The 24,500-nt window shown below is 45.5% G+C and overlaps 1 protein-coding gene across 1 annotated transcript in view; it reads left to right on the top strand.

Annotated features, from left to right (window-relative positions):
• The window catches only part of LOC124606785 (sodium-coupled monocarboxylate transporter 2-like), a 237,205-nt gene that overhangs the window by 78,527 nt on the left and 134,178 nt on the right, over positions 1–24,500 (top strand). The window contains exon 2 of the mRNA XM_047138848.1: positions 14,547–14,771. Coding sequence (XP_046994804.1) covers positions 14,551–14,771 — 221 coding nt within the window. The 5' untranslated portion in view covers positions 14,547–14,550. The remainder of the gene's footprint in view (positions 1–14,546; positions 14,772–24,500) is intronic.

The following is a 24,500-nucleotide window of genomic DNA, read 5'->3' as shown; positions in this document are numbered from 1 at the left end:
CTCTGCATTGCAGTGTCGTGCGGATACCACCAGAACAATGTAAGAGGACCTCAGAAGGGCCGCTGGAGCCGCTGTGTTCGATGAGGCTGGTTACGAGAAAGGACCTTACGACCCAGGCTGGCCGCTGCGGCCGAGCGGTTCGGGGCGCTTCAGTCCGGAACCGCGCTGCTGCTACGGTCGCAGGCTCGAATCCTGCCTCGGGCACGCATGTGTGTGATGTCCTTAGGTTAGTTAGGTTTTAGTAGTTCTAAGTCTAGGGGACTGATGACCTCAATGTTAAGTCCCATAATGCTTAGAGCCATTTGAACTTACGACCTATACGTCCTGTTCGTCACTTGAGACATCAACATCTTGCAGCTCGCCCGCAGTTCTGCCCCTTCCCACGCCAACTGGCAGCTTAGTCACTGACGAAACGCGTTATTCACAGACGAGCCCAGACGTCCTCTGACGCAAGGCGATGGCCATGTTCGTTTGAGGAGACCCGTGGTGAGCGGTTGCTGCCAAAGGTTGTCCAGAAAATCGACAGATTTCAAAGGTTCTGCGATGTTGTGGGGAGGATTCAGTGTTGACAGCCATACAGGTCTTGCCGTCAACGCCTTACCGACAGGCAGTATATCCAAAAGATCATGTTGGATGATCTGCTGGCTCCCTGAATTCTTTCTAGTGCCAGGGCCTATGTCGTAGACATCAGCAGAGGCGTGGGCATTGAAATAAGTTGATGCCCGACACTGAATCCCAACATAAACCCCATCACGCACGTGGGACGTGTTTGACAGACGTGTTTGTGGCCTTCGTGTTCCATCACAGACACTCCAAGAACTGCCATGGGATTTGATGGGAGAATGGGAACGAATACCGCAGGGTGACCTTCAAAGATTTACGCAATGTGATCAAAAGTATCCGGATACCTGGCTGAAAATGACTTACAAGTTCGTGGCGCCCTCCATCGGCAATGCTGGAATTCAGTATGGTGTTGGCACACCCTTAGCGTTGATGAAAGCTTCCACTCTCGCAGGCATACGTTCGATGAAGTGCTGGAAGATTTCTTGGGGAATGGCAGCCCATTCTTCACAGAGTGCTGTACTGAGGAGTGGTATCGATGTCCGTCGGTGAGGCCTGGCACGAAGTCGGCGTTCCAAAACATCCCAAAGGTGTTCTGTAGGACTCTGCGCAGGCCAGTCCATTACCGGGATGTTATTGTCGCGTAATCACTCCCCCACAGACCGTGCATTACGAACAGACGCTCGATCCTGTCGAAAGATGCAATCGCCAGCTACCAGGGGCGGACGTCTGGTTCTTACTTATTAAATACTACTACACATTGATCTTGCCAAAAGCCGAGAAGCGATTCTTCTTAGTGGTTTAGCTCTCTGGGGCATTCTGGGATGCTCTCTGGGGCACTCTGGGATGCTCTGGGTTTTCTGGGGCACTCTGGGATTCTCTCTGACGCTCTTTTGGTTGCTTTCTGTTGAATCTTCACGTTTCCACTTCACTATCACAGAGGACGTAGGGATGTTTAGGAGTGTGGAAATCTCGCGTACGGACTTATGACTCATATGACACCCACTTATCTGACCTCATTCGAAGTCCGCGAGTTCCGTGGAGCGCCCCATTCTGCTCTCCCACGATGTCTAATGACTACTGAGGTCGCTGATGTGGAGTACCTGGCAGTAGGTGGCAGCACAATGCACTTAATATGAAAAATGTATGTTTTTCGGTGTGTCCGGATACTTTTGATCACATAGTGTACACGGATCGTGCAACGTAGGTGTCAGGCAGGTGATTGATACATGGTAGTGAAGCTTTCAAGTCCAATGAGAAGCACTCAGGATGACGAGATGAAAGAGTTTTTTCATTTTGTTTTGGACGCCTGTCGGACATTTCAGTTCTTTTTATGTAAACAGTCGAGGATGTACTGTTATTTTGTTGTGTACTTAAGTTTTGAAAGATAAAGGTATAATTTGGTAACATACCTGGTCCTCAATTATTGCTCAATGGAGTAAGGCAGACTCCCAAATTCATATTTCCCTCACGCTTTTGAGCAGTGTATAAGGGACAGTCAAATGAAAAGGAGGCAGATCGAAAAAAGTAAATAAACTGTTTATTATTTCAAAGTAATTGCAATGGCTGATAATAAATTTATCCCACAGTGAGACAAGACGGTCAGTGGCTTCAGGGAAACATGTTTGCGGTTGCCTACGGAACCATGATTGTACTCAGGTGTGCACCTCTTCATCTGAAGCAAATCGACGGCCACGAATGTCTTTCTTCAGGGCCCCAAAAAAATGGAAATGGATGGGGAGCGATCGGGACTGTAAGCGGAACGTGTAAGGCCTTCCCAGCGAAACTTCTGCAGCGTGTTCGAAACAACCTTGGGAACATGTGGACGGGCATTATCCTCCAACAGAATGATGCCGTCCATCAACATTCCTGGGCGTTAGACTTGATGGCGCGCTTCAGTTTCCGCAAAGTGTTCACATACCATTCTGTGCTAACTGAGGTGCCTTGCTCCAGAAAGTCAATGAGCAGCGGGCCCTTGCAGTCAAAGGAAAAGATGATCGTGACCTTCCCGGACCTGGAGTGCACGGCTTCGAATTTTTTCCGGTGGGGGTGAATCCACGTGCTTCCATTACTGGCTCTGATGCCTGCTCTCCGGCCCGAAATGGTGACACCAAGTTTCATCTCCCGTGACACTTCGGGACAGAAACGATAATCTTCTTTGTCGTATCGCTATAGCTGCTTCAGTGATGTCGACAGTCTGTTGAACTTTCGCTCCTCCGTCAGGCTGTGGGGAACGCACTGCACAGATTTTTCGTAACTTCAGATGCTCTGTCATTACGGCGTTAACAGTACTGTGACTGATTCCCAACATGAGCTGAATGTCTTCCACCGTTCGTCGTCGGTCATTTCTGACGGCAGCGTTCACTGCAACAGTCATAGAAGGGTTAATGAGTCCGTCCTGGCCGACTGCTATCTGTCAATCACCTTCTCGAAATCGTTTATTCCGCGCAAATACACACGTACGTGACACATTGTGTTCGCCAAACACAGCGGACATTCAGGCATCAAATGGTTCAAATGGCTCTGAGCACTATGGGACTCAACTGCTGAGGTCATTAGTCCCCTAGAACTTAGAACTAGTTAAACCTAACTAACCTAAGGACATCACAAACATCCATGCCCGGGGCAGGATTCGAACCTGCGACCGTAGCGGTCTTGCGGTTCCAGACTGCAGCGCCTTTAACCGCACGGCCACTTCGGCCGGCCATTCAGGCATCAATTTCACTTCTTGACACTCCTGCCACAGTCAAAAGTCTCACTTCACCTCTCTGTTTCCTCTTCCCCGGCCCCCATAATGTAGTCAGACGCTCATACGAGTCGCAGAACTTGCGCCGAATACGTCTAACAAATGGCTCAGCAGTGAACGTTCGCTCTGTTCCTTCCTGATTCCCATGACACACACACACACACACACGCACACACACACACACACACACACACACACACACACACATACACACACATCTGCGTTGCCAACGTCCGCGCCATGCTCGTTGCATAGCCTGTTTCGTTTTCATTTGACTGTGTCTTATACACATACACCACATCGCTACTCTGCAGGCCGGCCGAAGTAGCCGTGCGGTTAAAGGCGCTGCAGTCTGGAACCGCAAGACCGCTACGGGCGCAGGATCGAATCCTACCTCGGGCATGGATGTTTGTGATGTCCTTAGGTTAGTTGGGTTTAACTAGTTCTCAGTTCTAGGGGACTAATGACCTCAGCAGTTGAGTCCCATAGTGCTCAGAACCATTTGAACTACTCTGCATTTCACTTCCAAGTGCTCGGCAGTGGCATGGGACAAGGGTAGCGTAGACAGGGTCTTTAATAACTTTATTGCACCTTCTAAGTATTCCGACAATAAACGTGGAGTCTTCTTCGTCTTCCCCCCAATATTTTCTATGTGACGGTTCCAGTTTAAGTTGTTTGTAATTGTAATCCCTGAATATTTAGTCGAACTAGCAACCTTTAAAGTCGTATTATTCGTCGTGCAAAGTTTTCGTTTTATTAGTTGTATGCATGACTTCACACTTTTTGTTCTTTGGGACCAGTTGCCACTTCCTCGACATATGCATATCTTATGTAAATCCTTTTGTAATTGATATCGGTCTTCCGATGACTTACTACACGGAAAACGACAGCATCATCTGCAAACAGTCTGAGAGGACTGCTCAAATTCTCTTTTACGTCGTTTACATAGATTAAGAACAGCAGACGGCCTATCACGCTTCTTTGAGAAACCCCAGATATAGCCTCGTACGAACTCTGTCCTTTCTAATAACGAACTCGAAATTTGTGGTTAGATCTTATGGGACCAAATTACAGCGGTCATCGGTCCCTAAGCTTACACACTACTTAATCCAAATTAAACTAATTTACGCTAAAGATGACACACACACACACACACACACACACACACACACACACACACACACATGCCCGAGGGAGGACTCGAATCTCCGACGGGAGAAGTCGCGCGGACCGTGACAAGACAACCCAGACCACGCGGCTACCACGCGCGGCTTTTGTAATAGGAAATTACGCGTCAAGTCGCTCGGATGAGAGGATATTTCATAGCCCGTAACCTGATTCTATCACGAGACATGGCATAAAAACCACATGCAATTGAAATGGTTTTCATGTGTAACAGAGAATGCCACAAGGCGACAGCCACTTGTCACTTGAGGATATTCAATGGACGTAACAGATAGTGGAAGCACCTTAGGCGGTTTTTTACCTATAAAATATCTACACAATAAATAATCTGATTGCGTCCCGTATTGCACTGGAAGAACTTTCCTACAACATGTTTGGCTTCGCAATTTTTGACATGGTCGTTTCCAGAACAGTGTTTCCTGTATTAAAATGAAACATTTCCCTTTTCCCATCGTCCCTAGAAACTGGTATCACCATCACGAAAATATCCTTACAGCCTGAACCAAACAGCTTCGATGTACGAAGGAATAATCCTCACTACACCTGACCCGCTACTGAAGATGCGGTGATATTTCTAACATCCTGCGTGGTGTCTGTTTGTTGTAAGTCGTGTCTCCCTACCACTTTCGCGCAACGACGCTCTGAGCGTGTTTTTTAGGGAATTGACTAGTTTGAACCTTTGACCTGTTGCTGGTAAGGAGACACCAGACCACACATGACATGTAGAGTTCAGAAGAGTTCAGTGAGAGTAGCGATGATATAATCAAATACTTAATGATTTCAGCGTCAGCTCCACTGCACTCCCTGTAAAAGAATCTTAATACTAACTAAATTTAGTGGAAGGGGTTCAAGGCTTTCCTATTTTTAGTTAGCTGGTAAAATAACGTCTAAAAAGCAGTTAAGTTTACCATTAGAATTTTTATTCTACGCACAAAACATTTGTTATAAATTGTACTATTGATAAAAGGAAATATTTTAATACAGGATGATAAAAACCAACTGCGTTCAACAAAAATGTGAACGAATATTCCCTGAATGGGTTTCCAAGTTCTATAATGGATCGAAGGATGACCTATGCCATATCACATCTATAACCTAGGTTAAAATTAAGTTTCATAAAAGGGAATACTATCAAATATGGTCTACAGTGACCCTCAATTATCTTTAATTACTTATTTAACTTGTCGAAAACTACAGTGGCTGATGTGGCTTTTCAATAATCATACAACAGAAAAATCATCGTGTTTCAGATTTTAACTTCAAGTAGCAAATGTGAATACCACGAAGTTTTTAACTGACGATCGACACTAGTATTACGTAAAAAGCGGGTGTAACAGATGAGACTTCTGCAGTTCTGAGTGAAGCCTTATGCGCTCTTATGCGGCATCGCGTTCGTTCATTACCTTATCGGTGGTTAAGCAGCATCAGGGGCGGCGGGCGGCGCAGCTCCACACACAGCTCGCCGTCTTCTTCTGGAGGGCTCTGTCTTTTAACATGGACTGGGGGATGGACTTCCTGGCGGTCGGCGGGCGATGTGGGTGTCTCATTGTCCCGCTCTTATCGTAGGGCCTTCTAGCCTACACGGCTCTGCTCTCGGCTTTTGTTCTCGTTTCTCCCCTCGGAACTGCGTCTGTTTCATGGTGTGAAGGTGTGACATGCATTTAGTCGTTCTTGTGTTAGTATGTGGTATTCCATTTGTTTACTCGTTGATCGCATTACTTTGGTTAATTTAATGTCAGGATTTATTTGGAGCTATGTGACATATTGCCAGATTTGCTGTCATGTCAGGATTTTCATGGAAGGTGTTGGATTTGCCTGACACCTTACATATTGTGAGAGATACTTCGCCAGATTTATTTACAAATATTTTAATCGACCGATATATCTCTGAATTTACTGTGGTATTAGCGTTTTACTTTCTTACATAGAAGGTAGGCGTGATACAGCGCCTCACATTGTGGTCAGCTAATAACCTAGAGTTACCCAGATCCACGTGACACGGTGTAAGAGCAAAGGTAGCAGTAAGATCCTTACTGACAGGGGCAGGAGACCGTTGTCACATACTACCAATGACTATCGTTTTTAAACACGACAGAAATTGCTGCTCTGTCAGTCCAGATTGCCATGTGCGTTGGGCGCCCGATTTCCGGCACACGGGAATGCGCGCTGCTCCCTTGTAATATCCACTTTGCGCTGTGCCAGCCAGCCTGGATATGGTTTTTAGGGGCTTTTGCATATCTAACTTCGTAAATGCCGGACTAGTCCCCATATTCCGTTTCAGATACATGATATGCCAACACTTTGAAAAACTGTGTCCCATTTGACCATGCGATCAACGCGCTGGCAGTAACACGGATACTCTGCAAATCACACTTAAGTGCCTGGCAGAGGGTTCATCGAACCACCTTACGGATACTCTGCAAATCACACTTAAGTGCCTGGCAGAGGGTTCATCGAACCACCTTCACAATAATTCTCTATTATTATATCACTCCCGACAACACGCGGAAAAAACGAACGCCTATATCTTTCCGTGAGAGTTCTGGTTCCCCTTATTTTATTATGATAATCGGTTCACCCTATACAGATAGGCGTCAATAAAATATTTTACCATTTGGAGGAGAAAGTTGGTGACCGAAATTTCGTGAGAAGATTCCGCCGCAACGAAAAACGCCTTTGTTTTAATGGTGTCCATCCTAAATCCTGTATAAAGTCCGTGACAATATCTCTTCTACTTCGCGATTATACAAAACGTGCTGTTCTTTTTTCAACTTTCTCGGTGTACTCTGTTAATCTTATCTGGTAAGGATCCCAGATCACGCAACAGTACTCCTAAAGAGAACGGCCAAGTGTAGTGTACGTAGTCCCTTTAGTAGATCTGTTACATTTTTTGTATTCTGTCAATAAAACGCAGTCTTTGGTTTGCCTTCTCCATAACATTTTCTGTGTGTTCATTCCAATTTAAGTTGTTCGTAATAGTAATTCCTAGGTATTTAGCTGAATTTACCGACTTTAGATGTGACTGATTTATTGTGTGTGTTTAACGGATTCCTTTTAGCACTCATGTGCATCACCTCACACTTTCCGTTATTTAGTGTCAATTGCGAATTTTCGCGCGATTCAGCTATCCTTTCTAAATCGTTTTGCAATTTGTTTTGATCTTCTGATGAATTTAATAGACGATAAACGACTGCACCATCTGGAAAGAACCTAAGACGGCTGTTCAGATTGTCTCCTAAGTCGCTTACAGAGATGAGGAACAGTAGAGGACGTATAACAATGCCTTGGGGAACGCCATAAATCACTTCTGTTTTACTCGATGACTTTCCGTCAATTACTCCGAACTGTACCTCTCTGACAGGAAATCACGAATCCAGTCACATAACTGAGACGATATTCCATATGCACGCAATTTCACCACAAGCCTCTTGTGTGGCCCAGTGTCAAAGGCTTTTGGAAATCTAGAAGTATGGGATCAATTTGAAATCCCTTGTCAACAGCAGTTAACAATTCGTGTGCGTAAAGAGCTAGTTGTGTTTCAAAAGAACGATGTTTTCTACATCCGTGTTACCGACTGTGTGTCAATGGACCGTTCTCTTCGAGGTACCTCATAATGTTCGAACACAATATTTGTTCCAAAATCCTGCTGCATGTCGACGTTAATGATATAGGCCTGTAATTTAGTGGATCACTCCTACTACCTTTCTTGAATATTGGTGTGACCTGTGCAACAGTCTTTGGGCAGAGATCTTTCGTCGACCTAGCGGTCGTATGTGATTGTTAAAATGCCTTTCGGAGTGGTGATGCCATCGTAATAATAGTCTATATGAAAGTATGGTTGGTCCTCTGCGGGAGTTGGAGACGTACCACACCAGTCCTAATCCAGCGTTGGCCGTATACGGGATCCAGGAAAGGAAGGAAGGAAGTGAATACAAGGTTATGTCAATCAATTTCCGAGTGTACACTGCGAATGAAACTGGGCCAATGTGCATCTGGAGTCCGGTTCCTCGCAGTAAACTATTGCCGACAGTAGCACATAAAGCTCCAAGTCTTCAATGGACCAAAAAACACAGCAACTGGACAGCAGCTGACTGGCGACCGTAGTCCAAAAATTCGCAATTTTTTCTCTTTTCAATTGCTTCAAGATTGCGAATACACCGCCGGCAAAAAGTGGAGAATAATCCACAGCGTGCAAGGTCTGCAGTTCAGACCGTTGATGGTCGTACGATTAACTCGGCCCACTCATTCAGGTTGTCGTGAACATGAAAAAAAAAAAAAAAATCGTTGAAATGGCTCTGAGCACTATGGGACTTACAGCTGAGGTCATCAGTCCCCTAGAACTTAGAACTACTTAAACCTAACTAAGGACATCACACACATCCATGCCCGAGGCAGGATTCGAACCTGCGATCGTAGCGGTCGCGCGGTTCCAGACTGAAGCGCCCAGAACCGCTCGGCCACACCGGCCGGCGTGAACATGAAGTAGAATTCGAAATTAATTGTCTGAATGCTATTTTCTTGACATCAGCTGTATTAGTTACAGATCTACACAGAAGTTCATTTAGTGTTGTTTTTCAAATGTATTATATACACTGAAGATCCAAAGAAATGGATACACCTGCCTAATATCGTGTAGGGCCCCCTCGAGCATGCAGAAGTGCCACAATACGACGTGTCATGGACTCGACTGATGTGTGAAGTAGTGCTGGAGGGAATTGACACCATGAATTCTGCACGTCTGTCCATAAATCCGTAACAGTACAAGGGGGGGTGGGGATCTCTGCTGAACAGCATGTCGCAAGGCATCCGAGACGTGCTCAGTAATGTTCATGTCAGCGGAGTTTGGTGGCCAGCGGAGGTGTTTAAACTCAGAAGAGTGTTTCTGGAGCCACTCTGTAACAATTCTGGACGTTTGGGTGTCGTATTGTCCTGCTGGAATTGCCCAATTCCGTCGGAATGCACAATGGACATCCATGGGTGCAGGTGATCAGACAGGATGCTTACGTACGTGTCACCTGTTAGAGTCGTATCTAGACGTATCAGGTGTCCCATATGACCGCAACTGCACACATCCTACACCATTATAGAGCCTTCACCAGTTTGAACAGCCCCTGCTGACATGCAGGATCCATGGATTCATGAGGTTGCCTCCATAGCCGTACACGTCCATCCACTCGATACAATCTGAAACGGGACTCGTCCGATCAGCCAGCATGTTTCGAGACATCAACAGTCCAATGTCGGTGTTGGCAGGCCCAGGCGAGGCATAAAGCTTTGTGCAGTGCAGTCATCAAGAGTACACGAGTGGGCCTTCGGCCCAGAAAGCCCGTATCGATGATGTTTCGTTGAATGGTTCGCATTGTTGAAGGCCCAGCACAGAAATCTGGAGCAGTTTGCGGAAGGACTGCATTCTGTCACGTTAAACGTAGTCGTTGGTCCCGTTCTTGTAGGATCTTTTACCTGCGGCAGCGATGTCGGAGATTTAATGTTTTACCGGATTCGTGATATTCACGGTACACTCGTGAAAGCCGCGCGGTGTGGCCGTGCGGTTTGAGGCACCATGTCACGGAATGCGAAGCCCCTCCCGCCGGAGGTTTGAGTCCTCCCTCGGGCATGGGTGTGTGTGTTGTTCTTAGCATAAGTTAGTTTAAGCTAGTTTAAGTAGAGTGTAAGTCTAGGGACCGATGACCTCAGCAGTTTAAGTCCCTTAGGAATTCACACAGACACAGAGACACACACACACCAACACACACACACACACACACACACACACACACACACACACATTCGTGAAATTGTCATACGGGAAAATCCCCACTTCATCGCTACCTTGGAGATGCTGTGTCCCATCGCTCGTGCGCCGACAATAACAAAAAATGGTTCAAATGGCTCTGAGCACTATGGGAGTTAACATCTGAGGTCATCAGTCTTCTAGAACTTAGAACTACTTAAACCTAACTAACCTAAGGACATCACATACATCCGTGCCCGAGGCAGGATTCGAACCTGCGACCGTAGCGGTCGCGTGGTTTCAGACTGAAGCGCCTAGAACCGCTCGGCCACACTGGCCGGCGCCGACTATAACACCACGTTCAAACTCACTTAAATGTTGATAACCTGCCATTGTAGCAGCAGTAACCGATCTAACAACTGCTCCAGACAGACAAACAGACAGACACTTGTCACCGCAGCCCCATATTCTGCCTGTTTACTTATCTCTGCATTTGAATGCGCATACCTATACCAGTTTCTTTGGCGCTTCAGTGTATTACCCAGTAGTGACATGCGAAAATTTGTGCCGGACCGGATCCCGGGCCTGGATTTCCCGCTTGCCACGAGCGATCGCTTTGACCACTTCGGGTATCCGTGCAAGCTCCCTACACCGACCCACTCTCTCATACACTGACGGAAAAAATCGCAACACCTAAAGATAATGAATGAGAAGTAATGAAATCTCGGGAATACGTTTGTCTAGGTAACAAATGTAAATGATTAACATTGCTAGATCACAGGTTAATGTAAGCGCGAAATAAGCCACTGCAAATGTGAAATGCTGGTACATTAATAACCGGTGTAGCCGCCAGGATGTTGAATGCAACCACGCATACGTGCATGCGTTTTGTTGTACAGGTGCCGGATGTCTGTTTGTGGGGTAGAGTTCCGTACGTGTTGCACTTGGTCGGTCAATACAGGGACGGTTAATGTAGCTTGTAGCTAACGCTGGAGTTGCCGTCGATGTGGTGAACGAGCAGGTCAAGGCAACACGTCGACGGTCTGCAGAGCATGTTGGGTTGCAACAGCGGTATGTCCGAGAGCGTTATCCTGTTGGAAAACACCTCTGGAATGCTGTTCATGAAAAAATGGCAGCACAACAGGTCGAATCATCAGACTGACATACAAATTTGCAATAGGGTGAGATAACTACGAGACTGCTCCTGCTGCCATACCTAATCGCACTCCAGACCATATCTCGAGGTGTAGGTCCAGTGTGTCTAGGAAGCAAACAGGTTGGTTGTGGGCCCTCAAGTGGCCTCCTTCCAACCAACACTCGGCCGTAACTAGCTTTCGTTAGAAAACGCAATAGGCCTCCACCCTGCCCTCTAATGAGCTCTCGCCTGACACCACTGGAATCGCAAATGGCGGTTGTTTGTGGTGAGTGGGATGCTCGGAGCGGTCCTTCAAGTAACCGATTTGTAACAGTTTGTTGTGTCGTTGTGGTGCCAACTGCTGCTCAAACTGCTGCTGCAGATGCAATAGGATGCACCAGAGCCCGACGTCAAACACGATGGTCTTCCCTCTAGTTAGTGTCACGTGACCGTCCGGAGCCCAATCTTCTTCCGACCGTACATTTTCGTGACCACAGCTGCCAGTAATCATATCCAGTGCCTAGATTCCTGCCAAGTGTTTCTGCAATATCGCAGAAGGAAAATCCAACTTCTTGCAGCCCTGTTACACGACCCCATTCAAACTGTGAGGTGTTGATATGGCGCCTGTGTCGCCGTACACGTTTTGTTTACTAACGTCAATTCACCACGTGCAGTCTCAAAAGGAACTAACGCTCATGACCGTTACAGCGTGTGTTTAAAGGAAACCTCATTTGCATCCTCGCAGTGGCGCTACTAGCGCCACTATTATGTGACTGGCGCGAAACTGGAACAGACACCATCTTTCAGATGTAGAAACACGGCTACGAATTTTCGTTTACATCGTACAACTACTTCTTGGTGTGGCGATTTCTTTTTCAGTCAGTGTATGACACACTATGTACGTACACTATGTGATCGTAAGTGTCCGGATACCTGGCTGAAAATGACATACAAGTTCGTGGCGCCCCCCATCGGTAATTCTGGAATTCAATATGGTGTTGGCCCACCCTTAGCCTTGATGACAGCTTCCACTCTCGGAGGCATACGTTCAATCGGGTGCTGGAAGATTTCTTGGGGAATGGCAGCCCATTCTTCACGGAGTACTGTACTGAGGAGAGGTATCGATGTCGGTCGGTGAGGCCTGGCACGAAGTTGGCGTTCCAAAACATCCCAAAGGTGTTCTGTACGATTCCAATCAGGACTCTGTGCAGGCTAGTCCATTACAGGAATATTACTGTCGTGTAACCACTGTGCCACAGACGCGCATTATAAACAGGTGCTCGATCGTGTTGAAAGATGCAACCGTCATCCCCGAATTCATCTTCAAGAGTGGGGAGCAAGAAGGTGCTTAAAACATCAATGTAGGCCTGTGCTGTGATAGTGCCACGCAAAACAACTAGGATGCGAGCCCCCTCCATGAAAAACACGACCACACCATAACACCACCGCCTCCGAATTTTACTGTTGTCTGCACAAGCTGGTAGATGACTTTTACTGGGCATTCGCTATACCCACACCCTGCCATCAGATCGCCACATTGTGCACCATGATTCGTCACTCCACACAACGTTTTTCCACTGTTCCACTGTTCCTTACACCAAGCGAGGCGTCGTTTGGCATTTACCAGTGTGATGCGTGGCTTACGAGCAGCTGCTCGACCATCAAATCGAAGTTTTCTCACCTCCCGTCTAACTGTCATAGTACTCGCAGTGGATCCTGATGCAGTTTGAAGTTCCTGTGTGATGGTCTGGATAGATGTCTGCCTATTACACATTACGACCCTCTTCTACTGTCGGCCGTGTCTGTCAGTCAACAGACGAGGTTGGCCTGTACGCTTTGTGCTGTACGTGTCCCTTTACGTTTCCACTTAACTATCTCATCGGAAACAGTGGACCTAGGGATGTTTAGGAGTGTGGAAATCTCGCGTACAGACGTATGACACAAGTGATAAAGTCCGTGAGTTCTGCAGAGCACCCCATTCTGCTCTCTCACGATGTCTAATGACTACTGAGGTCGCTGATATGGAGTACCTGGCAGTAGGTGGCAGCACAATGCACTTAATATGAAAAACGTATGTTTTCAGGGGTGTCTGGATACTTTTGATCACATTTTGTACTTATACCATAGTCCCCTGAAGTCATCACCTAATGCCCACAACATTACTTGGAGTGCCGCACAGATTTTCATATAGTAGGTCTACACCTAAAACGTCTGATATAAAGGGATTCGTATTCAGCGAATAGATTTCGAATCATCCCGTATGTCTGTGGATCAACACTGTCTGTCCTTTTAGACATGCTTGTAAGCATGAAATGCTAATGGCCTTGCCGCAGTGGTAACACTGGTTCCCGTCGGATCACCGAAGTTACTCTCCGGCTTGGCTTGCACTTCTTGGGTCACGGTCTGGGTCTGCCGAGTGCTGTTAGCAAGCGGGGTGCACTCAGCCCTCGTGAGGCCAATTGAGGAGCTACTTGACTGGTAAGTAGCGGCACTTGTCACGATAACTGAAAATGGCCAGGAGAGTGGTGTGCTGACTATATGCGTCTCTGTATTCACATACGGTGATGTCTAAGGGCTGAGAATGACATGGCGGCTGGTCAGTACTGTTGAGTCTTCAAGACCTGTTCAGACAGTATTTGTTTGTTTTTTATGTAACTATGAAGCAGGATGCTTGTTTCAACTTCCTCGGTGACCAAATTTGCCCTTTCTCCTACATCTTCATGATGACTGTGCTATGAGGACTGTCGTCTTCAAAGATAAGAAGTATCCATGTTCATAGGGCTGCAGGAATACGTTTGTGGTGTGACAAACACTCAGGTGTCATATCGCACATCAAGGGGCCCGCTAAATTACCCATCTTGATCCCATAATAAATATCTGGGAATACTGCAAAGCGGATAAAATATAAAACTCAACATACCTGCAATTTGGTAACCTTATCATTAATAAACTGCTTCAGCTGGGTGTGGCATTGAAGAATCTCCAAATTGAGGGCATGATCAGACCTAGCGATGTTGTCATACGATGTTAGCTTAACATCTCATGGAGCTGACTAATTTTTTTGTCGAATATGCTAATGTAGTTCGGGAACATGCCTGACAATCTAATTGGATTGGTCCTACACTTTGCTGGAAAGAGTACGTTTTCTGGCAAATGTTTCCTAACTATGCAATGTCTTTTGGTTACAGGGCCATGTTCCCGGCGTTTTCTGCCAACTTGACGCGTCCGGAGGGCGTGGCAGCAGAGTTCGGCTGGGTGGACTATCTGCTGTTCGCGCTCACGCTCGTCATTTCCGCGCTCATCGGCGTCTACTTCGCCTTCTTCGACCCCAAACGCCAGAACACGCGTGATGGCTACCTCATGGGCGGCCGCACTATGGGGATCTTCCCCATATCGATGTCGCTTATAGCAAGGTATGTCGATACGAACTTTTGAGGTTTTCTCAATGTAGTTGGCTGATAGTATATACACTGCTTGAAGTGAAACACATAGTCTGATGTGATGCATATACATCATCAGCAGGTATGTAAGTTATTAGAGATGCAATTCTCTGTGACAGGTAGAATGGTTATCAGAGTGTATTACTGTCGTTCGTGTCTAATGTTGTTACCTAGACAGATAGGGTATATAAATGGCGTGAACGGCATCAGATGTTGGTGATCACTGATGGAGACGGAGATGCTGCACACTCATCTGAGACAGCGTTAGCGGCACCTGACTGAGTATGAAAGAGGCAACGTTGTGAGTCTCCATTTGGGCAGCTAGACAAATCGTGCAGTATCCAGTTTTTTGGAGCATTCGGATATGACAATGGACTGCATGGGAACACGAGGGCAGGCAAGATCGTCAAGTCTCCGGTCGACAACCACAAGGAAGAATCACTGTTTTTGAAGCATTACATCCTAACCCCTTCACATCTGCACCTGCCATCCTACAACAAGTAGTGGACTCCCTGCAACGTTTTATGTCATAAGGTACCATTGGTTGGGGACTGGCAGCAACCAGACTAGGTGTAGGCTGGCATTAACACCACAAAAGAATGACTGCATTTTGAGTGGTGTCATAACTGGGTGAGCAGGGACTGCTGGTTTCATGACGTCACATTGTGTTCAGCGATGAATTGCTCCTCTTCGCTAGCCGGGATGAACATCGTCGACGCCGGCCGGAGTGACCGAGTGGTTCTAGGCACTTCAGTCTGGAACCGCGCGACCGCTACTGTCGCAGGTTCGAATCCTGCCTCGGGCATGGATGTGTGTGCTGTCCTTAGGTTAGTTAGGTTTAAGTAGTTCTATGGGACTGATGACCTCAGATGTTAAGTCCCATAGTGTACAGAGCCATTTGAACATCGTCGACGAGTGTGACAGCGACCTGGGGAGAGATCCCATTCTTCCAATGGTGTTACTCCTGGCCTCATGGTGTGGTGAGCTATCGGGTATGACTTCCAGGTTGAAACGTCCCCTTAGAAAACTTAATGAATGACTGTGCTGATAAACCTCTTACATTATTTGCTTTTCAAAGAGCTGAGCAAAACTGAACGTACTCAGACATTTCGCTCTATGCCTATTCTGATCAACACTAAACTGACATACAATATTTTTAGCGCAACGCAATCTGACTTTCAATAATCCCTACAAAAGAATGGCCCTGACTAACATTAACCTATACCTTTCACAAATCACTTACCTCACAAAAATCTTCGTTACTCAAACTACTGCAATACAGCGAGCTCCACTACTGCCAGCTAAATAAAAGATTCAAACTACTGAAGGCACTAACTACTGATAGGCGTAGCTAGCAAATGAAAGATTTTGATAAAGAACAAACAATATATTTACCTTAATAGTGTTCAAAAGTCATAATATATACCAGTCCATGATATCCAATATTACAAATTTACTGTCTCTGATGGACACACGTCCAGATCATCCGCTCTCAAAACTCCGCCATTTCTCTCCCCACATCCACCACTGCTGGCGGCTCACCTCCAACTGCGCAACGCTACGCGCTGTTAACAGCCAACTGCCCAACACTTCAATGGCGGATATTACTCCAACAATGCAAACCAACCACAGCCTTCACACAGCACAGTCAGTGGTTTTCATATAGAGCGCTACATGGCGTTATCAACATAAAAACCTAAACAGCCTACTTACAAGGTCACGGCTGGTAGTGATTGAGAACTCTGATGGCACGATGGTAGTCATGGACACCTTGCGACTTCGTGTGTTTTGGTGTTATTTTTCAACAGCAAATTGCTCTTACAAAACTGGAGTGTGTTGAAGACTGGTGGCTGTCGCTTTCTATGTAGAGTGATCAAACCACACACTGCCTTGCTACCCCTGTCATGGGCTGCTGGGAGGAACAATCATGCATCACACATAGAGGACTATCTGTTCATCCCAGCCTAATTGTTTACCAAAGTGTCTGGCATGGTGCACAGAGTGCAGCAAAGTGCTGTGTCACAGCAATGTCATGGCATTGCTCGTTTAAATATAGAACAGTCGACATAAAAATAAAATAAAAGCGGTCCATTGAGGTAGATCCAGCTCTGCTCCATTACTACACTAGACCCCTGTCTAAAGTGGCGCCAGAACATCCGAGACGTCAGGAACATTCGTACACATAACACATTAACTGTACTTAGAGGAGTCATTTACTTAATAGGGAATGGTTTAAAGTCTTTCAGTGCAAGACTGTTCAATATATCGGTTCCTTTTGCCCAATACTTGTTGGAAAAACATTGTTTGCGATAACCAGCTCCTATTCGGTAGTATCTGAATTCGATGGTCCTGGGTGGGGGACGGGGAGGGGAAGGGGGGGGGAATATGTTGCGCCTGATTTAATACAGTGCTTCTGTGTAATACTTACACCGTATTTGTTGCAGTAGGTGTTACGAATCCCCACATAGTTTACAGATGAATAATTAAAACTGAGTGCAGCTTTTCTCAGTCTTGAATATCTGGGAGGTTGACATTGTATCAAAACGTTCCCAAACCGCATCAAAATATCTGTCAAAATACATCCAAACTGCAATAAACTGTTTCCAGAATGACAACATGCATCATCACAACTCTCAGCTCCTCCACCACTACAAGAACCCCACATACCAACTTAGCTTTTCTCCAGTACAGGTGACAAAACTTTACAATGGCCACCAATATGTCTATGGATAGCCGGCCGTGGTGACCGAGCGGTTCTAGGCGCTTCAGTCCGGAACCGCGAGACCGCTACGGTCGCAGGTTCGAATACTGCCTCGGGCATGGATGTGGGTGATGTCCTTAGGTTAGTTAGGTTTAAGTAGTTCTAAGTTCTAGGAGACTGATGAGCGCAGATGTTAAGTCCCATAGTACTGAGAGCCATTTGAACCATTTGATTTGTCTATGGATACGAGTTCGAACACAGACCCATTCATGCAGCACGACAGGTAAAATTCCGAACCAGTCATCCTGTGAATTGACGCATTTCCACTACATTCTTAAGTATAAATACAGATATCCAGCAGGAAAATGCTGCAACAGAATTTTACTGATCTTGTGAAGCTTTTCCGTAGATTCTATATTTGTCCATATGTATATCCTTTCTTACCAGATGTGGCTTTCTGTTTCTGTTTACACCATCCAACTCCGATACATAGACCTAAACATGGTCATGGTCTCTGCAAACAATTGCAAAAACAGACACGCACGTAAGTGGATTACTGCAGGGAGGTAGGATGTTGATGTTATTCTGCTGTAAACATACTCACACACTTATCAGAGCACAGTCACGCCATTTTGTGTCTTAGATGCCAATTAGGGGCCTCCCGCAATCTCTCTCCCTCACTCCACTGACACCTGAGCTATCATCGTCGTCGGCGGCGTGACGGCGGTGGTTCTTGCAACACCGAACCTAAAATAAAAGGATTTACCTTTAGGATAATACCTCGGATCACACACAGGCTGGATCCACAATAAACGTTATCCGTGAATTATTGTATAGATGTACCCACACCAACCGTTACCCTGGAGTATATGCGGTGGATACGCCTCAATAAATATTTCCGAATACGTAACGCTAGTGGATCCATCATCTGGGCGAAATCTCAGATAATGTTGGCGGTGGATCAATACTAAACATTATCCACGAAGCATTATGCATACCCCAACAATTACCCTGGAATATATATGGGCGGATTCCCCTGATAAAATATTTCCGAACACATAACGCTGGTGGATCCACCTTTCGGCTGCATCTCGGTAGTCACCTGCGAGCTGGAAACACCGCTCACTGTGAGTGACTCTGAACGTACCAAGGTCCTTTGTGACAGGCTAACTGCATGAAATGGTGCCACGTCTAGGGAACTCTTCAGGCAAATGCCGGGATGGTTCCTTTGAAAGGGCACGGCCGATTTCCTTCCCCGTCCTTCTCTAACACGAGCTTGCGCTCCGTCTCTAATGACCTCGTTGTCGACGGGACGTTAAACTCTAATATCCTCCTCCTCCTCCGTCTAGGGAACTGTTTCAGACAGGCGTGCCAGTAACTTATATGAGGATACGGGGCGTCGCACAACACGAAAATTCAGGCGCTAGTTGCATAGGTAGAAGCTACTGACTATAGACAAATTAAAGGGACAAGAAGACAACCGGAGATGATGTACACAACAGAAATAAACTGGGAATCGGATGAGAAACGTAAACATATTGTGTTCTTCTAAAATATATGAAGAATTCCGTACAGCTCAATGAAAATTCGTCGCACGCATAGGGAATCATCCCAGCGACGAATGGGCCTCAAACGGGGAAATCGACTGACGTAAGTGGCCGTTGCGTAGATGGAGATGGGATATATGGTACTGCGAGAAAAATTTGACAGAGCACTGAAACACCTCAGTCGAAAACAAGGCCCCGGTATAAAAAGACGACATTCCGTCATAATAACTGAAAACCTTGGAAGAGACAGCCATGACAAAACTCGTCATCTGGTATGTCTGATATATGAGACAGACTTCAAGAAGAATGTAATAATTCCAATTCTAAAGAAAGCAGTTGCCGACAGGTGTGAACATTACCAAACTATTTGTTTAACAAGGTATGGTTGCAACATACTAACACGAATTGTTTGCAGAAGAAAGGAAAAGCTGGTAGAAGTCGACCTCGGGAAAGATCTGTTTGGATTCCGGAGAAATCTAGGAACACGGGAGGAATACTAACCCTATGATTTTTCTTAGAAGATAGATTAAGGAAAGGCAATCCTAACTTTATAGCGTTTGTAGCCTACCGTCGATGTTCTTCAATCTGTAAAATGAGCAAGCAGTAAAGGAAACAAAAGAAAATTTGAAGTAGGAATTAAAGTTCAGGCAGAACAAATAAAAACTTTGAGGTTTGTTGATGACATTGTACTTCCGTCAGAGAGAGCAAAAGACACGGAAGAGCAATTGAACGGAATGGACAGTGTCTTGAAAAGAGCATATAAGATTAACATCAATAAACGCAAAACGAGGATAATGGAACGAATTAAATCAGGTGACGCTGAGGGAATTAGATTAGGAAACGAGAAACTTAAAATAGTAGATGAGGTTTGTTGTTTGGGCAACAAAATAACTGATGATGGCCGAACTAGAGAGGATATTAATAAATGTAGACTGGCAATGGCAAGAAAAGATTTTCTGAAGAGAGGTTTGTTAACTTTGAAGATAGAGTTAAGTATTACGAAATCTTTTCTGGAGGTATTTGTCTGTAATGTAGCCATGTATGGAAAAGAAATATGGACGATAAACAGTTTAGACGAGAAGAGAATAGCAGCTTTTGAAATGTGGTGCACCAGGAGTATACTGAAAATGAGATGGACTGATTATGTAACTAATGAGGACATAATGTACTGGGGAGAAAAATTAGTTGCACAACCTGACTAGAAGAAGGAATAGGATGATAGCACCATCCTGAGTTTTCAACGAATCACTAATTTAATACTGGAGGGAAATCTGGGTAGTGAAAATTGCAGGAAAGACCAAAAGATGAATACAGTAAGCAGATTCAGAAGGATTTGGAGATGATGAAGGTTACACAGGACAGAGTAGCATGGAGAACTGCATCAGACCAGTCTTCCGACTGAAATCCACAACAAAAACAATAAGCGACTTTGACAAACGATGGACCGCTATGGCCCTGCGCCTGGGAATGAATGTCTCTGAAACGAAAAAGCTGGTCACATGATCATTTGCCACGGTCGTGAGTATCTATGGAACGAGGCTTCAGGACCCAGCAGTAGGCGTGACAAAGCGTCTGATGTCCGTGTCTCATCACAGAACATGGTTGTCGGAGGATGGCCCACTCCGTAATGCAGGATAGGCGACGATCTGTGACAGATATCTGGCGACAGAGTACAGTACTGGTTAATTACGATTGCAAAGGGCACAGAATCATCGATATTGGATTTTGGATCAATACAAACGTGTCACCTGGTAGTACGAATCACGTTTCTTGATTCACGGTCGTGTTCGGATACGCCGTCACCCAGTTGAAGGGCTGCTCGATACATGCATCACGCCACAGATGCAGACAGTTGGGGTCAGTAATGTGCTACGGGGGACTCTCTCATGGGCTTCTATAGGAGCTGTGGTAGTAATCGAAGGCACCAGCATAACCGTGCACTACGTGAACATTATTGTACACCGCCTGTAACTCTTCAGGCTTGAAGTGATCCCGATGGTGATGACATTTTCCAACAGGATAACTGTTCGTATCACAAGGCCAGAATCGTGCTACACAGATGTGAAGAGGATGGTAGTGAGCTGACGGTGATGTTTGGCCACCAAATTCAGTTGATCTGAACCGAATGGAACAGATCTGGGACGCTACCTGACATCAGATCCGCGCCTACACATCACCGGCCTGTAATTTATGGAAGCTCCATGACATGCAGACATGTCTGGTGCCAAATAACCCCGGAACTCTGCCAAGAGCTTGTCGAATCCATGCCACGTAGAATCACTGCTGTATCGCGATCCAATGATGAACCAAAACGCCATTAAGTAGGTGGACCAAATGTTTTGCCTCATCAGTGCATGAAGATGTGGAACTCACGATCTGACTCGGCCTTTACGACGATTCTCGGTGGCAGCCAACATCATGATAATTTATAACTCTCCTTACGGTTCGTTTTACGACCTTTATGGCGTCTAATTTTCCAGTTGGGGCCAAGTGGCTACCTAGTTAGAATGCGGGTGTGTGGATCTACTGTGCTTTGCTTGTTGTTCCACCGCTACCCATTTGTTGACAGATTGCTACAGAAGGCTCGTTATTTACAAAGCGTGCGTCTTTAGCGTGTCCCGCGATTATAGACTAACTTGCATTCCAGTTAAGCTCTTATACCACCGATGTGTGAAGCGTGTGAGTGTTATGCTGTAAAGTTCTTTAAGAAACAGTTTATGTCTGTTATTTATAGGATGACGTGGTCAGACTTACTACTTCGTAAAAAAACCGGTCGGCACAAAATATAAAGATAATTAAAATTGTTCTTCTGAGATTGGTAGAATCTAAATTGTTTTGTAATCAGACATTTATCTTTGGAACATTTCCCGATTGGCTAAAATATGTTTAAATTAAGGCACTGTGTAAGAAAGGAAATAAAGAAATATCAATAAACTTCCGTCCAATAACGCTTTTACTATTTCAGAATAGATAATATATCAATGACTCCTTAATCAATGACTCCTAACATATTTACAAAACCACAAGTTGGAGTTTTCAGTTGTTCCGATATTCAGACATGATGCGAGACTGGACTGAATTCATTAAACAATAAGTTACAGAATACCAATATATTCTGTGACGTGTCAAAAGAATTTAAAGTTGAACGAATGAAAAATAGATAATTAAATAAAATAAAAATTGGTGCTAAATCTGTAATTCCTTACACTTTGGTGTTTAGGAAATCATTTTTGTGGCCACATCAGAGGTTCCCTATAACTACTGGCTCACGTGGAAGGACCCCTTGCAGCTGGAACGTTGGTCTCCGGTTGGATTTGGACCTGTAACAAAATCATTTTCTATAAATCGTTTCCGATATGTTTTCTGTCAGCATACATAGGATAATTCAAAAATATTAAGTTCTAACGAAATGATGAAGTGTTAAAACAAAAGTCATTTTCTTCGTCTAAAACATCTAGACAAAAGCGTGCTTCGAGAATATACTTCTGATGATATCGCAAAACGGCTACGTACGCTGGTAGAGAATTTAATTTAGAATGCGGGCATCAAATTCCAATCAAAATCGTATGTACCGTTCTCAAGTACTTCACGCCGATTTGAGAAATACGGTTTCGAGAAAAAAAGATTGTGAAGTCTCGATTTATATTTTTCGTAGTTACGTTAAATATACGACTAATCAGTCATCCATGGACTACACAGCAATCGTTCCAGATCAAAAAGGAGGTCGTCCTCCATGTTCTTTGTAGCCATGACGGTCCTGCAAGTCTGTTTGGCAAGCTTTTCGTCGGCTTTTGTGCAGAAGTTTTAACAGGCTGGTCCGATCCCAAGTTCGAGCACGTTTCCGTAATGCCTGTTACGCCGGCTTTGAAATCACATGATGCCACACTGACTGCGATGTTGACTATTTTTTCCTGCTGTGAATGGTTTTCAGAGACATTTTTTCACAAATCGCCTTATCTGGAGAATTAGGGATGAACAATAAAACAGACCGCCCAGAAAATATTTCAAGAAAAAAAATTATATATTTTTTTAAATTTTGAAGAAGTACGCACTCTCCCCTAAGTCGCAACGTTCTTTTGAGAAATGTTCATATCTCGCTAGCAGGAATCAAAGAATTTCAGTAGGAAAAAGTTCTCTATTGGGCTATCGGTCCTCATTCCACTGTGGCGTAGATATGCGTGGTTTTCCACAAGGCTTTAGTTTTTAGTCAGTATTTTTAAGACTTTTCATCTGTGACACTGCCCCATGCTAAGTCTGTTTTTCTTTTGCTGATGCTGTGAACATTATGATGATTAGTAAATTATCATTTTATAAAGAGCCGTTACTGAAAGTTCGTCTAAATAGTAAAATACGAGGAACTGTCGTTTCATAAAATGATTTTTAGTCATTTAACTGCCATTAAATTTAAAAAAAATCGCTATTTGCAGTTTAGAATCTGAAAGAGGTGCTCACCAGGCATGTGCATAAAGTATGAGATCGTACAGACTGAAGACGTTTATACACTCCTGGAAATTGAAATAAGAACACCGTGAATTCATTGTCCCAGGAAGGGGAAACTTTATTGACACATTCCTGGGGTCAGATACGTCACATGATCACACTGACAGAACCACAGGCACATAGACACAGGCAACAGAGCATGCACAATGTCGGCACTAGTACAGTGTATATCCACCTTTCGCAGCAATGCAGGCTGCTATTCTCCCATGGAGACGATCGTAGAGATGTTGGATGTAGTCCTGTGGAACGGCTTGCCATGCCATTTCCACCTGGCGCCTCAGTTGGACCAGCGTTCGTGCTGGACGTGCAGACCGCGTGAGACGACGCTTCATCCAGTCCCAAACATGCTCAATGGGGGACAGATCCGGAGATCTTGCTGGCCAGGGTAGTTGACGTACACCTTCTAGAGCACGTTGGGTGGCACGGGATACATGCGGACGTGCATTGTCCTGTTGGAACAGCAAGTTCCCTTGCCGGTCTAGGAATGGTAGAACGATGGGTTCGATGACGGTTTGGATGTACCGTGCACTATTCAGTGTCCCCTCGACGATCACCAGTGGTGTACGGCCAGTGTAGGAGATCGCTCCCCACACCATGATGCCGGGTGTTGGCCCTGTGTGCCTCGGTCGTATGCAGTCCTGATTGTGGCGCTCACCTGCACGGCGCCAAACACGCATATGACCATCATTGGCACCAAGGCAGAAGCGACTCTCATCGCTGAAGACGACACGTCTCCATTCGTCCCTCCATTCATGCCTGTCGCGACACCACTGGAGGCGGGCTGCACGATGTTGGGGCGTGAGCGGAAGACGGCCTAATGGTGTGCGGGACCGTAGCCCAGCTTCATGGAGACGGTTGCGAATGGTCCTCGCCGATACCCCAGGAGCAACAGTGTCCCTAATTTGCTGGGAAGTGGCGGTGCGGTCCCCTACGGCACTGCTTAGGATCCTACGG

The sequence above is a fragment of the Schistocerca americana genome, chromosome 3 (genome assembly GCF_021461395.2).
Source record: "Schistocerca americana isolate TAMUIC-IGC-003095 chromosome 3, iqSchAmer2.1, whole genome shotgun sequence".
Taxonomy (NCBI): Eukaryota; Metazoa; Arthropoda; class Insecta; order Orthoptera; family Acrididae; genus Schistocerca; species Schistocerca americana.
The sequence above is the reverse complement of the archived record's forward strand: the minus strand, read 5'-3'. Positions and strand labels throughout refer to the sequence as shown.